Source organism: Penicillium brevicompactum (assembly GCF_028827555.1).
Source record: "Penicillium brevicompactum strain IBT 35665 chromosome Unknown utg000003l_segment0_segment0, whole genome shotgun sequence".
Classification (NCBI taxonomy): Eukaryota; Fungi; Ascomycota; class Eurotiomycetes; order Eurotiales; family Aspergillaceae; genus Penicillium; species Penicillium brevicompactum.
This window is the reverse complement of record NW_026623206.1, coordinates 2,144,933-2,161,479: the sequence shown is the minus strand read 5'-3', so window position 1 is coordinate 2,161,479 and position 16,547 is coordinate 2,144,933. Positions and strand designations below refer to the sequence as shown.

The 16,547-nt window shown below is 51.6% G+C and overlaps 6 protein-coding genes across 6 annotated transcripts; 3 read left to right on the top strand and 3 right to left on the bottom strand.

Moving 5' to 3' along the window:
• Positions 1–249: 249 nt before the first annotated feature.
• Positions 250–2,706, bottom strand: N7506_004702 (uncharacterized protein; the record flags this gene model as incomplete). Its single annotated transcript, XM_056953996.1, has 2 exons — positions 250–480; positions 529–2,706. The coding sequence occupies 2 exons, from the start codon at positions 2,704–2,706 to the stop codon at positions 250–252; spliced, it is 2,409 nt and encodes an 802-aa protein (XP_056812885.1).
• Positions 2,707–3,532: 826 nt separating this feature from the next.
• Positions 3,533–4,729, top strand: N7506_004701 (uncharacterized protein; the record flags this gene model as incomplete). Its single annotated transcript, XM_056953995.1, has 1 exon — positions 3,533–4,729. One exon carries the CDS (start codon positions 3,533–3,535, stop codon positions 4,727–4,729), a length of 1,197 nt encoding a protein of 398 aa, XP_056812884.1.
• Positions 4,730–5,470: 741 nt separating this feature from the next.
• On the bottom strand, positions 5,471–6,778 carry N7506_004700 (ubiquinol--cytochrome-c reductase catalytic subunit CYT1; the record flags this gene model as incomplete). The annotated part of the gene is made up of 6 exons (XM_056953994.1): positions 5,471–5,739; positions 5,813–5,930; positions 5,969–6,209; positions 6,277–6,339; positions 6,460–6,614; positions 6,713–6,778. The coding sequence occupies 6 exons, from the start codon at positions 6,776–6,778 to the stop codon at positions 5,471–5,473; spliced, it is 912 nt and encodes a 303-aa protein (XP_056812883.1).
• Positions 6,779–7,995: 1,217 nt separating this feature from the next.
• Positions 7,996–10,718, top strand: N7506_004699 (uncharacterized protein; the record flags this gene model as incomplete). The annotated part of the gene is made up of 3 exons (XM_056953993.1): positions 7,996–8,107; positions 8,159–8,243; positions 8,300–10,718. The coding sequence occupies 3 exons, from the start codon at positions 7,996–7,998 to the stop codon at positions 10,716–10,718; spliced, it is 2,616 nt and encodes an 871-aa protein (XP_056812882.1).
• Positions 10,719–11,943: 1,225 nt separating this feature from the next.
• Positions 11,944–12,935, top strand: N7506_004698 (putative extracellular SCP domain protein Pry1; the record flags this gene model as incomplete). The annotated part of the gene is made up of 2 exons (XM_056953992.1): positions 11,944–12,264; positions 12,318–12,935. The coding sequence occupies 2 exons, from the start codon at positions 11,944–11,946 to the stop codon at positions 12,933–12,935; spliced, it is 939 nt and encodes a 312-aa protein (XP_056812881.1).
• Positions 12,936–13,830: 895 nt separating this feature from the next.
• EifCb (translation initiation factor eIF3 core subunit b) lies at positions 13,831–16,272 on the bottom strand (the record flags this gene model as incomplete). Its single annotated transcript, XM_056953991.1, has 4 exons — positions 13,831–14,259; positions 14,313–15,846; positions 15,920–16,142; positions 16,200–16,272. The coding sequence occupies 4 exons, from the start codon at positions 16,270–16,272 to the stop codon at positions 13,831–13,833; spliced, it is 2,259 nt and encodes a 752-aa protein (XP_056812880.1).
• Positions 16,273–16,547: the final 275 nt, after the last annotated feature.

Here is a 16,547-nt window from a genome sequence, read left to right as displayed (position 1 = left end):
ATGACAATTGAAGGGGAATTGAGAATATGGATGGAATTGAAGAGGAAGCAGAAACAGAAAAAAAATAATAAATTGCGACGGAGAAGGCCTATGACTCAATCGAAGTATAAAGCGAGGCTTCCACGTGATTCCGGTGACCGGCGAGGCAGTCCCAATCACGGCGATGCCTTTTGTAAATGTGGATTTAAAGATGTTTTTACTAATGGCCCACTCTCTGTCAACCCCCCCTCCCCCGGGTTTTCAGCTATCTTAAATTGGCCCCTGTTGCATCCGACGGTCCAGCTCCTGCAGCCCCCGGACCAAGTCCTGGCAGATCTCCGTGTGTTGCTCCTTGACATGTTGCATCTGCTGCTTGTATAGCGTCATGCGCGCTTCTTGCGCCTGGAATAAATCTTCTAGGATTCGTCCACACCCTTCGCGGTAGATCTCCAGAACCCGTGTAATGGTTGCTTTCTCCGCCGCCAGTTGAGTTGAGAGATTCTATCATCGGATTAGCCACATCCACAAACCTTGGGAATTAGGACATACGGAATTCGTTTGGTGCAACAGGTTGTGCGCGTCTTTCTGTGCTACACGGAGGGTCGAGATCCAGTTCATTGGATCCTCCTCCGAGGAGCGGTGTGATTTCATATCTGGCTGTGATGACACCGAGATATCTGTGCGGAATGATCTGTCGCATTGTCGATCTTGCGCCACGCCCAACCCCCTCTCTTCGATCGTCCGCTGTGAAGAGTCTGGGCCACTCGTTGATTCCTTGTCCGAGTCGGCGCCATCTGCTGTGTCTTCTTTCGAGCATGAAAGCTTAGGCATGGGTTGTGGTGGCCAGGTGTGTGACCTGTCCATCTTTTCGGTGTCGATTCCGTAGGCCAGGAACATTTCTCGCTGGAATTTTGTCCAAAAGACACCTTTGTATTGACTTGCAGTGGAAAATTCACTAGAACTTCGATCATATTGACTTGAGCTGGTTGCGACTTCTTGGTCTTGTTCGCCGTCAAAGTCAACCTGGAATGGAGTCACTCCCTTGATTGACAAGGACACAAGCTGAGGACTGCCGTTTCGGTCGACAACTATGGTTCTTGGAGCCGATGTCTGCTGAGGTGAGAGCGAGCGATGTTCGGCCTCGCTGCGCAACAGAGGCTTCTGCGACTCGGGTGTGTGGCTGGATTCATGTTTCTTGTTTCCACCTGCAGGGGGTATATCAGTCTTTCTTGTAATCGAAGTGCCTGAAGAGGTAGACTTCGGGCTTTCGCCGGGCTTGGTGGGCTGCAGATGCGTGGTCGGTTCATGGATCATGGGTTGCAGAGTTTCAAACCCGGACAAATGTTCCATCTCCATATGGTAGTCGAGGATAGACGGTTCGTCATCAATCAAACCTCTTCCCATTTCAATGTCTGAAGAATCCTCCGTGCTTGGCCCTTCACTGTGCCCTAAGGAGGACAAAAAGGCGCCCCAGGAGGCCATTCCACCTGTCGCATCGACTAACTCGACTTCTTTCGTGTCGTCGACGACAACCGGCGATGACGATCTAACTTTGTCGGACTTGGATGAATGGTGAGGGCTGTCGACACGTACTGCATGCTTTTGCACTTTCTCGATGCCATGAGGTGTCGGCATTGTCTGAGTCGGCATTGGATCAGGCTGTTTGCTTTCGGGAGACTTCTGAGGCTCCACTGGATCGGATGAGATAATGATAGGAGCATCTCTGTTAAAGACCGGTCCATGCTGAGAATCTTCGCCGTGAAGCGCAAGCATGAGCTTGCTGCCAACACTTTGTGCTCTCCCGTGGGATTTGTGAGACTTGAGAGACTTCTCCACGCATGCAACCTTTGACTTTCTGATCTTTTGCTTGTGAAGCACCCTTGACTGCAGTATGGTGAGCTTCGAAGCACTTCCACTAGCTGGATTTTTCGCGTCACGGCTGGAAATCGAATCTGTCTCAGATATGATACGACCAGACTTCCCAGCTTTCTTCTGTGCTTCCAACTGTGCCCTGTGTTCCAGGATACTGACCATCTGGCTGTGCTCTTTGATATCATAATCGAACCCGAGAGACGAGTCACCAGTGATCGAAGGGCTGCTTCTGATCTCGACACTCACTCGTGGACTATTCTTGATGATTTTGTTGTAGTCATCCTTCGGAAGAGATGTCTTGTGAGAGGTCTTGGGTAGATCGACCTTGGTCTCCGTCGTCACATTGCATTGGTTACTTGGCTCATCAGGAACACATGGTATCTCTTTGTCAATAGGAGCTACAAGTGCACTTGTCGCAACAGTGGTCAATGGAAGCTGTGATATCTTGATACCTCGCTTGGCGGTGTTGCTCTTCGTCGAATTCGACTTCCTACGCTTGGCTGAGGTTGTCCGTGGTTTCGATATCTTTGCACGCTTCTGGTTCCCCTGCTTCGCAGCTGTCTTCCCTTTCTTTGGTTCAGTCTGAGCACGAGTTGCCCCTCCATGTGCTTTCTGGGCCTCGGCTTCTTCACCAGGTGTTGGGCGGAGATCTTCATCCCAATCCACATCCTGAGGATCTTTTCTGGCACGCTTTGGCTTGGTCAGTTTTAAACGAACGATCTTCGAGGCAGGTGGTTGGATTGGAGCGGGCAGTGAGTTTGGTAGAGGTGCAGGCACAGGGCGTTCTGTGGGCTTGCTGCCCTGGCCCACGCCAACGACTGCAGGTGACACCTGAGACTTCTCAGTGACATCCATAATACAATAACCTCACATGCTGGCTTGGATCGAATCGGCGCAACGGGTAGGTCGAACGGCTGGTGTGGTTTGTGAGGGAAAACGGCTCACCCGAGTGACTGTGTCTCCCCAGGTCTACGGTGTACTTGTACTCTCACGTGGGGACTTCAGCTAGTGGCATTTATAAGCCAAGCAGAGCTCATGGCTATTGTCATTCTGATTGAAAATATCAGTCTTATACTCGCAGAAAGAATTTATAGTCCAGGAATATGCATGTCCCTATTCAAGGCACAAGATAATGTGACATGCGTGTCTTCCCCAGATTTGGCGTTGACACTTCCCCTGGGGTATCTTCCATCTTCAAGCAACTGCAACTGGTTTCGCCATAGCCATCGGTGCCCTACACCCTCTCAGGCCCTCTCGAGGGAGTCTCCGCCGGAGAGCTTCAGGGCGTGAACAAGCATCCTATCAAGGATATCCAAGGAAACGACCGATGTAGGAATCCTGATTCCACGACACACTCAGCTCCAAAATCGGTTCATCCAACCACATTCAGACATTCCCTGAGCCCTAGAATGCTTTGATACAAACGAACAAGGCGAACCCCCGGAAGCTCCCCTCGGCCCGTCCAACCTCCGAGCTCCGTTAACACCGCAAGCCAAAGTTGCGCCGACTCCGCGATTAATAATCCACCATCGAAGCCTGGGGCTTATAGCCTTCCACTTCGTCCGAATCGCGGCTGAAAAGCGCCGCTTTATAAGCCATGCCTACGTACTCGCGCCTAATCCCCTAGATCATGCGCAGCCTCACTTTTCATACGCCCACCATCACGTTATAACTCTTCACAATGGCAAATCCAGCGGCCCGAAACGACGGCTCGGCTCCAGCGGCTGAATGTCGCTTCAGCGCAACCGCATCTCTCACCAAGCTACGAGGCTTACTTCCAGCTTTTTGGGCTAAACAGGATGTAAAACTCGATACGACACCCATCCCCACAACGACGATCGGCCGTCGTCGCGCATCTAGCTTCGCCGCTTCCCTCGATCGCGATGAAACGCTCGCTGAGAAGATCTCCGAGCAGCTGGATCATGGAGTGGAGGTACAAGAGACTGAAGAGACGGTCTTGTATCTAGCGTACGGGTCGAATTTAGCGACGCAGACATTCCGCGGGATGCGCGGGATCAAACCACTTTCACAGATCGGTGTCTTTGTTCCTGAGCTGAGACTCACGTTCGATCTTCCGGGGATTCCGTATGCGGAGCCTTGTTTCGCTGGCACACAATACCGAGAGGAATCGCATGATGGGTGCGTGTCAGACGGTGAAGAGTTATCGGAGAAGGCTACGTTGATGGGCGCACAGCATGAGTCCAGGTATCACAAGCGTCGATGGAGCGGGCCGCTCGTTGGCGTGGTTTATGAAGTTACACTTGCGGACTATGCGAAGATCATCGCGACGGAAGGCGGCGGTCGCGGATACCGTGATGGTGTCGTTGATTGCTATCCATTCCCCGAATCCTATGATTCCTCCGACCCGGTTCCCGATCATCCATCCACACCACCGTTCAAAGCGCGCACGCTTCTTTCGCCTGCTGCGGATGATGCGAGGCTTCGCTCGCAGATGAGGAAGGGTGCTGCGGTAGTTGCTAAACCTGCGCTTTCGTGGTGGTATACTATCGGTTTGCACTTCCGTCCTGATCCCGATTACGCTCAGCCTTCTGCTCGGTACTTGAATTTGATTAGGAATGGGGCTGCGGAGCATGATCTTCCCATTTCTTATCGGAAGTATTTGGCGCAGATTCGGACTTATCATATTGTGACGCGGCGGCAGAAGGCTGGGAAGGTTATCTTCTTGGTTTTGTGGATTCCGTGGGTGCTTTTGGTATTGACCTTGTCGAAGATCTTTGCTGGACCTGATGGTCGCAGTCCGCCATGGTTGGTGGCTATGGCGAATATTTTGTTTTCATCTATGTGGAGTAGCTATGATTGGTTCTTTGTGAAGGTCTTTGGGAATGGCGAGAGGACTCTGGGCGATGTGTTTGCCTAACCTGCCTCGCCTACTTGGCTAGATGTAAAGTTTCAAGATCACTCTTTATATAGATCTAGATGAACATAATGAGATATCTGAAAAGTACAGACTGCTGTACAACCTTATAATCATGTGTTTCTCTGTTCGTTTTACTACGCCCTGCCATGGATATCACTGCTATGTTGTCGCAATGGAATGGAGCCTGCCCAGGTGGATCAAGTCGAGCTGTCAGAAGTACTTGAAATCACCCCCACAATGGAGCTCCAATATGTACTGAAATACGGAGTAAAGGCCTAGCTGTTATCTACACATGCCTCCCAGTTGCCCATAGGCCTTCGAAGTTCCAAAGTTAGGGAATAAGCCCCGGCCCCAACCTCGAGAATCAACTACATGAACACTTCAGGGCTGGGTGACATGCAAACCATCGATCTGGATCTAGAGCCCAATCACAACATTCACTACGCACGCCAATCTGCGTCATAATCACAAAGGAAATTAAATTCAGATGACTCCTCGAAGCACACAGTTTTCGAAAGGAAATGAAAAAAAGAATATATCTAGGATACAGATACAAGTGTTCGGGGAGCGTTCTAACAAAACACAGACACAGCGTAGATAGACACAGATAATGACGAAAAAGAGAAGCCTGTCCGGAAGCCCATACCAAGCTGGGGTGGTGGTATGAATATTCCCCAGCGGTGCGGCCCCGTCGGCCTCTCGTATTTTTCCCACTCAGAAACAAAAGGTCATGCTGCTGATTTAACGACGGGGACCGATGGGAGGGCTGTACACGATCTTGCGGGTCTTGAGAGGGGCCCACTTGTAGCGCTTGACCCAGACGGAGATGGCGAAGAGACCGGTGAGAAGAGCGACGGACTTGACACCCATCTTCTTGCGGTCGTCCATCTCGGGCTCGGCGGACCAGTTGAGGAACTCGACGACGTCCTTGGCCATCTGGGAGGTGGTGGCGGGGGTGCCGTCCTCGTACTCGACGACACCGTCGAACAGGACACGGCCCATAGCAATACCTAAAAGAGAGAGAAAAAGGTCAGATCTGGATCGGGACGGGGATCGATTGCGAGATGGTTGTTTTTCACATACCGGTACCGGGGAAGTAGGGGTTGAAGTTCATGCCCTCGGCGACGGCAGCACCGGCGGGAGCCTCATCAGGGTAACCGGTGAGCAGAGAGAAGACGTAGTTGCAGCCACCGTGACGGCCCTTGGTGATCAAGCTCAGATCGGGGGCAGAGCACCGGCGTTGGCGGCACGGGCGGCCTCATCGTTGGGGTAGGGGGCAGGGATGTAGTCGGAGAGCTTTCCGGGGCGCTTCTCGATGTTGCCCTCGCTGTTGGGCTCGGTGTCGTACTCGTTATCCTCGGCCATGGCCTTCATCTCGTCGACGGTGTGCATGGTGCCGACCATGCTGCGCCATGGGACACGGGTGAGGGAGTGGCAGGAGGCGCAAACCTCACGGTAAACCTGGAAACCACGGCGGAGGCTTTGAATGGGGTTAGTCTGGCGGAAGCAAGATTGGTTGGGATTAGGGGAAGGTTGTCGTCACTCACGCAGCGTGGTCGAAGGTCTTGTTGAAACGCTCGTGAACCCAAGGGTACTGAGTGGCGTGGAGTCTAAATTAATCCCATCCGTTAGCTTTGGTCCTTTCCGGGGTGATCGCACAATGCTCAATTCTCGGTTTCGGCGCGCCGGAAGCATTGTTGGGACGATCATCGATGGTGAATTTGACTCACCCTTCCTCAGCGGGTGTCATGGCGAAGGCCTCCTGGCCGTAGAGGTGGTAGTACCATGCGGTGGAACCGGCGGCGGCGGCGGTTGCGAGACCGGCAGTGAGTGTGAGGTAGAAGGGGGAGCTGGCGGCCTCGCCGGCGGAGGTGGAAGCGGCACGCTGAGGAGAAAATTAGCAACAGGGTCCTCCGATCGAGCAATGGATGCCCATATAATTGATTGGCCTCGTCGACCAAGGTCAATGGGGTGCAGTCGTACCGTGGACTTCCCGAGGGAGCGTGCGAAGGTCCGGTTGGACGCGCGCAGAATCGAACGTCCCAGCATGGCGAAATTTAACCCTCCAAGCAATTGAGAATGGATGGGAAGTAGTGCTGAATCGCCAAAGCGAGAGAGGGGTGGGTGGGGAAAGGGAGGATGAACAGGAGAGAGGTGCTCTTTGGAGGTTGGACGTCGAAGTTGCAAGTTTCTTCGTTGATGATTACCCCTTCGTTCTGATTGGCCAGACGACCCTCCGACCACAGCACGACGCTAGAAAACTGCCTCGTCGGAACTTCTTCTTTGTGCTTTGTTTGCCATTGCTGTCTACTGCATCTACTTGGGCTTTCAATTATCTTCTTTTACTAGCTTGGTGTTGCTGGTGTTGGGGGCTCCTGAATTTCGCTGTTTTTATCTTATTTTTCTTCGGCACAGCCCTTCCGAGTTTCACCGAGAGAACACGCATCACCGGAACAACAGAACCGTTCTAGTGCAAGAGCCTCTTCAAATCATGATGCTACTGATTTGATGACACTAGTATATCTAGAGGCTCTCTATTCCCCAGGTGGGAGACGGGATCTTCTTCCTCGCCCGGTACAGCACACGGTGGCCCCGTACCTTTATACTTCGACTCCATACTCCGTACTATCCGTTCATACTTAGTATGAACTTGTTTGGTTTGCTTTGTGTAAAAACAGAATATGGACTGGATGCAGGGACACAATACAGGTGGGACTGATCTAGTGGCAACCTCGGGAATCTCTCAATGGCTTCTTAAAAGGAAAAGATGGCCCAGACCTCGGGATATATAATGTCATGTTGAAATAGGTACCTGTCTTGTAGCATGCGCTTCCTTTTCAGATAGTACAAATTTCAATTCAGTTCGGACACACTCGTGGAGTCACTACAGCTGCTAATGACTGACCAGGTGTATCCTTCAATTCTTAGCTGAAGCAATGGAGCTCATCGCCATCGAATGACCCAAGCTCCCCGTTGCCACAGAGCGGTGTGATTCTGCCACGGGGAGGCGCTGGACCCTGTCCGTGCGCGCAAACAGACTGGAATGTTGTTCCTCAGTAATAACAGTTTTTGAACGATTTCGCCAGTGATTGGATGCGGGCAATGTCTCCATGAGCCTCTGGCACTAATTTGACCCAAGACAAGTTGTGGTTGTTCGATACCAAGATAAGACGGACCACCGCGGGGCCACCTGGAGTCCGAGGGTGTCTCAAATTACGGGCCACCGACTGCTTTCTGTTCCCCGATGAAGAGGTCAAGAACACACGATGCCAGGCGCAAAGAAAGGACCCGGAGCCGTGGCCGGACCACGCAGAGATGTGCTGGCCTCGCTGCGCATGGCATCAATGGAGGACATATCCAGAGCGGCTCTACCAGCAGGTGTGTAAAGATGACACGCGGTGAGCGAGCAGAAGATACTGACAAGCACAGAGATCGTATCCTCAATTCTCGACCATGTCGGCCCCGTTGATTTGATCCGAGCAGCGCGGTCATGCAAGCTTATGCACGAGATGGCGTACGATGACACTCGATGGGTACACAGGCTAAAACGGATCGGGTGCTGGGACGAAGCGGATGCGAGGAAACACGCCGAAGTGCTTTTGGAACGGTTGCCAACATGGAAGCTGTGGAACAGCAAGAGGAAGCGGAAACGGGCGATGGAAGCGTCCCCGCAATTACCGTCGGCGACGACCCTTCGAACGAGTTGAACAAAATGTCAGATGGGTTCGATAAGATTGATCTGGTGAACACATCATCTCAGTCCACTGCGCTGGATGACCTCACTCAAGACCCTAGCTTGGTGTGTTTAAAACAGACCAGGTCGATACGGGGCGAGGCTCGTCAAGAATACGGCAAGATCCATGCTGCATTGGCACCTTTCTACGATGACATTGCACGAAATGGCCCGTCAGCCCAGAATCTAGTCTTCACCAAATACCCAGACCCCCAGGCGCAAGCCCAGCTCTTGGCCCAATTGCTGTCATTCTCGAAATCCGATATCGAGCAAGGATGTGAACAGCGCCACGAACACTTGCAGAGCACAGTCTCTTTGTTTGAGACCGCAGCGCTCAAAGAGTTCCGCCAAGGATATGAATCCGAAGATGTTGACGGAACTATGCGGAAGTATGCTCACATCCTATGGACCCTCAATGGCGGACAATCTGCACTCGATATTTTTATCCATCACAATCATATAATGACACGAAAGTCAGATCTTGGGAATGTGGCTGATTGCATTGATGGCCAAGCCGGCACGGTCAAGATGGAACAGACCCAGGCATTTTTCACACGCCTCAGTGTCGCTTTCAATGATGAGATCTCTATCATGAACCGTGTCTTTCCTCCTGATCTGGACGTCTCATCGAAGTTCATGGAAAAGGTCGGACAAGATGTGCTATCCCCTTTTCTCACGGCAATATTCGACGAGCTGCATCGTGTCAGCATTGAAGCATATCTAACTGCGATCTCTGCGACCTTTGTGCAATGTATGAATCTATCGGAGGCCCTGCTTCCCACAAAGACCTCAGATGCCAAATATGACGAGTATCTTGACAACGTTGTGATCAAGATCTATGAACCGCATATCGATCTGTACTTGGCAGAGGAGCTAGATCATTTCAAGAAAACGTGCGAGGCCACGGTGCGGGATTGGGACCGGCAGCTTTCTGAACAAGCAGCGTCGACAGAATCTTTCCTGATGTCGAATATCAACAGGCAAGCCGACAAGCGAGACTTCCTCACATCTTTCAAAAAAGTGATCATGATGCCCGTGAACATTCTCCCGAGTTTCTCAAGCGCGAAACCAGAGGAGGCGAAATCAGAAACGGAGACCAGCAGTGATAATCCGTTCCAACCTCCCAAAAGCCCTAATCGTTTCTCGACAATATCTTCACCTGCCCCAGTGGCCGTTGAAGAGGTCCCGACCACAGAACTGGCTGCAAAAGCCGCCATTATGAAAGTGAAGATGGAGGGCATTCGATCCTTGTTCAGCATCGAGATTGCCCTTGGTCTAGTACATGCCGCCAAAGCCAGCCTGGAGAGAGCTGCCCAGTTCGTTCGACTTGGCGGTGAGCTTGCGCTAGCAGCAAAGCAACAGTGCGAGGCGATCTTCGTTACCCTGCTTCGCATTTTGGGACACCAGCACGTCATCGTAGGCTTCGACAAAGCCGTCAGCCACCTCTCCAACTACCGACCGCGCGAACAAGGTGAACGTGACCAGTCCGGTGTCGAGCCGCTGGTGACTTTCTTGGAATTGGTCAACGTCGGCGATCTGATCCTGCAGATGATGGACGTGTTCTACGAGCAAGAGTTAATCGGCTCAAGATTGACCGATCGAAACGACTTCTTGGATCCTGCAAATAAAGAGAAGAAGAAATTCGAACAGAGTCTCGATGAACGCGTCGCAGCTGGGCTGAATAAGGGAATTGATGTTCTCATGGAAGAAGTCGACTATATCCTAGCCACGCGCCAGCTAGCTACGGACTTTAACCCAGGTGTCTCCTCAGACCCGCACCGCCAAACCATGGACGTCGGCGTCAGCGAAGTTGCCACCGCCGTGGTCGACGTGGTTTCCTCGCACACCCAGATGCTAGTAGGAAGCACGGATAAGAGTACCCTGGATGTCTTCAATCAGGAAGTCGGTCTCCGCCTCTTCACCGCCCTTTGCAAACACCTGAAGCGCCAGCGCGTGAGTGTCGAGGGCTCACTCAAGTTGATCAGTGATATGAACCACTACTTCAAATATATCCAGACTCTGAGAAACAGCGAGCTTCTGCTATATTTCACGGCGTTCCGGGAGCTCGTGCAGATATACTTGGTTGACCCGTCTGATGCCAAGGAGCTGGCGAATCTCATTGCCGATGCGGATCGGTTCCATGGCATCTGGCGCGTGGAAGAGGTTATTGAATTTGCGGAGCGCCGTGCTGACTGGTACCAGGTCAAGCGTGATGTTGAACGAGCTATGTATGGCATTGGCTGCAATGTTATGTAAATGGATTCCGATACCCCGAATGCAGAGTATGGAGTTTGCTACTAGTCGGCTCCCTCAGAGCACATAGGTAAATACGAGAATAGACACTTATACCCGAGTACTTCTATACCTTCCTGTTGGGCACAAATTAGCCTCCAGATCTTCTTATGCTCTTACAACTTGAACATTTCCGAGGTTGTGGGCGGCTTAGCCAACCTTGGAACTAAGCCGGGACCTTCGTCCTAATTTGATCTCGGGATCTGATACCAAGGACGATCTCAATTTTAATCGGCATACTGTATTTCTAGGCTCACCCACATATCACATCCGTTGGCCAAGGTTACTTGCGACTCTATACCGTCGCTCGATATAGGTTGAAGTGAGCTCCGTCGCCCAACGCGTCCGAGTCTCATTTGAGAATAAGATAAAACGAAGTGGCACGGAACAATAAAATGTCACCAAAAGCGCTAATCTATGTCTAAAAATCATCATATGCAATGCTAGATGCTTGATTGCTGCAGATTCCCTTTGGCCAGCCCTAAAGCCAATGTGACGTTAAGGTCGGCGGCTGCTGGAACACCTAGTTGGGCCTGAAACCACCCCGACCCAACTATCGCTCTATCCCACTTGAAGTCTCCGACATGAATAAATTTGTGCAGTTAGCTTATATTCCACTCTTCCTCGTCTTCGTCCTAAGCGGTGTTGGTATTCCAAGCTTTCTCCCGCCAGCACTAAATATGCATCTCGTTTCTTTCACCCATTGTCCAACAATCTATTGACGAGACCATGAATTCCAAACACATTGAATGAAAGAACTAAAAATAGCCCAGCTTATTCACATCTCGATCCACGGGACACTATCGAGTCTGAAGGGACACCGTGGATCAACTAGGTCTGAATCGGATCAAAGCCTTGGTTCTGCAGCGTCAAAGCCTATTGTCACGACTCAAAGCACCGCCGGCGATTCGACCGCAAGCTGAATAAGAACTGGATTGTTCATAAGAAGGCTTCTTTTGCCAAAGCCATCTTTGTCCTCTTCATCTCCCCACACCTCGAAACAAGAACGACAATTCCATTATCTCATCATCTACCGGCATCCTCATACTTCACAACATCATATTAGCTACATTATCTTCCACATCACACTTCCTGAAGACTATCTCTTGCAAGTGAAGAAGATAATATACCCTTCATCTTGCGAATCCTCAATACCACAACCCAAGAACGACATTTTCACATCCTCGAAATGATGTTCAAGAACCTTACCGTCAGAGGATGCATGGCCATCTGCATCTTCCTTACAGTTCAGAGCGTGAAAGCCGTTGAGATGGAAGATATGACTCTCGTCGCAGAAGGACAGCCTACTGTTACCGTCACGGTTGTTGCTCCCGCAGTGCCAACTACACCCATGGACCCGTCCTATATTGACCCCACAATCTTCAAGAAAGAAATGCTTGATGTTTCAAATGACTATCGCCAGCAACACAGTGCCAAACCACTCGTATGGAACGATACCTTGGCAGAATACTCCAAGAAATGGGCCGAGAGTTGCGACTTCGTTCACTCAGTAAGTTTCCTCCCCCAACCAAGACCCCAACGCAAAACTGACAACATATATAGCATGGCCCCTACGGCGAGAACCTCGCCTACGGCTTCAATACCAGCGACGCCGCAGTCAAAGCCTGGGGCGACGAACGCGAATTCTACAACTTCACCCTGCCCACCGGTTTCGCCAAAGCAACAGGTCACTTCACGCAGCTGGTCTGGAAAGCCTCACGCCAAGTCGGATGTGCCGCTGTAGACTGCGGATATACCGTGAAGAAGAAGACAGTCGAAGGGAAGAGAAACCTCGAACCAGATTTCGGTCCCGACTCTGTTTCTCAGGAGCCCTATGACTTTGAAGATCTGGATCTGGCCAAGCGTGATGGTGAAGAGAAGCCACGCGCACAGGGTTGGTATTTGGTCTGCGAGTATGAGCCCTATGGGAATATTTATGGAGACAACAATAAGTCGTTTAAGAAGAATGTTCTTCCGCAGAAGGTGGAGACTACTACGACAACTGCTTCGTCGACTAGTACTGCTGTGGGTGCTGAGCCTTCGAAGAATGCGGCTACGTCTACTACTTCGCCTCTTTCTTTGCACACTGGTGGTGCTTTTAAGGCAGGGCTTGGTTCGACGGCTGGTTTGCTGGTTGTGTCTATGGGGACGGTTTGCGTTGGGATGGGATTGTATGCTTGATCGACTTGGGATTCGTGCACTTTCAAGGCTGGAGTTTGGGGTTGAAGTGATTTTGATGGGACATTATATTGCTATAGGGTCCAGGGGATATACAAGGGCGTTGGTTTTGAGATTTGGTGATTTTCTGGGATACACAATGCTGTTAAATGATCAGCTTTCTTGATATATGGACACGGCTTAGCCAACCGTTTTGCTATTGATCGAATATGATCGAATACTACTATTGCTTGAACAATATTGGAAGTGACCTTGACATAATGAGTAGATACCTCTAGATTGGGTTCAACAATGTGCTTACTTGTAGATATCGTATGTTCCAAGAACCGGATGATGTACACTGTCTAGCTCGAGGGACTGTTCGAGACTTGCTAACGGGTGAACGTAGCTTTTTTCAGAGGGAGCAGAAACACAAGGTTATCCGAATGTTGCCATAATACTTTTTGCTCAGTTCCAACCTTGGAAGGACCTCCAGGGCTGGTTGTAGACTTGACACCCTCGGGCCACCCTCGGGGCCACCTGGGCATGAGCGCATCAAGTTACTCATCTTGCCAAGGTGGGCACCTTGATTTGATAGAGACCAGCGTAAATGCCCAGAGAGATCCCACAGATCTTGCGTTTACAGATATTCCCTATTCATGGATACCTATGAATAGAACAAGGTTGAACTTCACTAGGAACTGGTTTCGTAGCCATCTCTCATGCTTATCCACATTGCACATTTCGTCGGGCACACCGATCTATTGAATTTTGGAATGTCCCGATCCTCGCAGGGCTTGCCCAGGGGACCTAAAAGAAACACAAGGGGGACAGAAGGCTGGGCGCAAAACGCCAGCGTCGAAACAGGGGGAAAAGAGGAACAAAAGGAAACACATTATTTGCGAAAATAGACACTGATTCATCCAATGACCTCCTCGGTCTCTTCGACAATCTCTTCGACAATCTCCTCGACCACCGAGTCGCCCTGGTCCTCGATAACGGGACGGGCGTCGCGGGCGGCCTTGGGTGAATCTGCGTCTTCGGGGAACCCAAGAACCTCCTTCTCCTCGGCCAGGAGCTCCTTCTCGCGACGGAGCCATGCGAGCCACTCGCTGAGCACACGCTTGCGGGTCTCGACAACGGCGGTGTTGGCAATGTCCACGGCGTACTTGTCCTCCTCGTCGAACTCCTTTGAGTATTCGCGGAGGTTCTTGCGCACTTGCTTTTGTTCCTCCTTGCTGAGGAGGGTGGCGGGGCGCGGGCGCCAAAGGAATTGCTTGAACTTTTCGGTGGGGTTTTCGGAGAGGGTGGTACCGGAGAAAGTGTGCATGTTCCAGCCGTTCTCCATCTGTTATACTGTTAGCATGATACACTGACGCAAAAAAAGTGAATATATCTTACGGAGTGTGTCCAGACACTGGCGCTACTGACGACGTAGCGACCAGTTGAGTCCCAGTCAATATCAGTAACACCGTAGTGCTCGGTAGTCTTCATAAGCTGAAGGTTGGCGGCAAGGTCCTTCTCAGCCTCGTTCTTCTCGCCCTCGAAGTCCATGTCCCAGAAGTCCATATCGAAGCTGGTCTGGGAGTGAACGGTGGCGACAATAACGAAACGTCCCTTGGGGGACCAGTAGATGCCGTTGCTGGTCTTCTTATCGACAGTGCGGACCAGCTTGAAGTTGCCGAATAGGTGACCCTTCTTCTCGGGTGCGAAGAAAGAGACAGAGGTCTTGGGAGCGACGGCAGCACCTTGGGGTGCCTCGCCGTTTGTGATAGCAACGAATCGTGATCCATTGGGCTCCCAGGCAAAGTTAATAACGGTGTCCTTAAGACTGTCGACGACCTCGACGGGAACACCCTTCTCGCGGACGCGGAAGATCTCCAGGTTGGTAGCCATGGACTTCTTTGACTTGGAGTGACGGTCGACCTTGACGCAGACGTAGGTACCTTGTGATTGCCAGTGCAGCTTGACATCGGAGACGTTGAACAGGTTACGGGTACGGACAACCTCCTTGGAGGGAACGCTCATCATACCGACACGGGCGGGGTTGCTGCCAATCTCGGGGGTCCAGAAGCAGAGGAGTTGCTCGTACTGCTTAACACCCTCGCGGGCAACGGTGGCTGGAGACCACTCGAAGTCCATAACGCCATCGATCTTGACGGCAGAACGTCCGAGGAGGTTCATGTTGGGGAGCTCGTAGATGGAGATTGACTGGCCCTGGAGAATACGGGCAACGTACTTCTCATCGGAGGACCACTTGAAGGCGGGCCATTGGACCTTCTTCTTAGGGGCGACATCGCCGTCGATGGCGACAGGGGCAGCGAGATCGTGCGATACGAAAGAACGGAGGGGCTTTCCAGTCTCGATATCCCAGATAATGATGTTCTTGCCGTCCTCCTCGTTAGTCAGAATGGGTTGGCCTTCCTCGACCTGGATGGGGCGGGCGGACCACGTTGTCAAGTAGCCCTCAAGTGGAGAGAACTCGATCAACTGCACGAAGGGGTGGGGGAACTGCTTTTGCTTGGAGAAGGATTCGCCTCCCCAGAGTTGGACACCCTGGGGGTGGACTGAGGCGAGGAAGGTACCCTTGGGAGACCATTGGACGAAAAATTGTGTCCAGTGGGCGCGATCGACGACATTCTCGGGTGGGTTGCTCTTGTTGTTCCAGAAAACACCAACTTTGTCGTTGCGGTATAGAGCAAACTGATCACGGGCGTTGGAATCTCCGATCCACGAGCGCAGGTGCTCCTTCTCCTTGAATGGCTCCAGGGTGGGGGCCTCGTACTCCTCGTTGACACGGCCTGTGCGTCCATAGCGTTCAATATCATTCAACTTGTTCACGCGCATGATGTTCTTCTTATCGACAGCGACATTGTCCAGTCTCTTGACGGCGGTCGCAGCTTGTTCGGCGGTCTTGTATTCCACGAAGGCAAACCTGCATAATCCCAATAAATATTAGAAAATCATCCACCGAGCCTCATATTTCCTGTTCTGGATCGGATACGCACCCTTCGGTCAATTTGGTGTCGGCGTTGATAGGCATGAACACCGCATCGCTGGTGGTGACGAATTCTTCGGTGGGAGCCTCTTTGTTAGGCTTGGAGATTTTGTGTTTCAACAAGAAGTCCACGAGCTTCGCCCGGGTTGCCTCGGGCACCTTGGGGAGGCCATCGATAACGACGAATGTGTCCAATCCCTCCTCAGCCTGAACTTCGTACTGCGCCTTGAGATCTTCACATCAAATTGTTAGAGAGGGGCACGGAGACCAGAAATCGCTCTAGTACTCACCGGAGAAGTCAATCTCCTCCTCCTCCTCTTCGTGCAAATCCTGCTCGGACAGGGTGTCGAAACTGGGCGCCATGATGGGTATTTGCGAATACCAAAGGCGTCTATAGGTTTCGGAGCAAAGATAGATCGGTGTAGTCCGCTGTTGGATTTTCGGGCAGAAACAAATCGCGGACGCCAAGCAATTCTTTGTGCGGACTGACATAAGCTCAGAACATCTTTGCAAGATTTGCAGTGTTTGCAGTGTTTGCATCGGTTTGCGCTGCTTCGTCAAATTGGGATTAGCGTCTCTCCCTATCCAATGGAAAGCTGCAGGGTCTTTCCTACCACACTCTACAGAGCCATTACCTC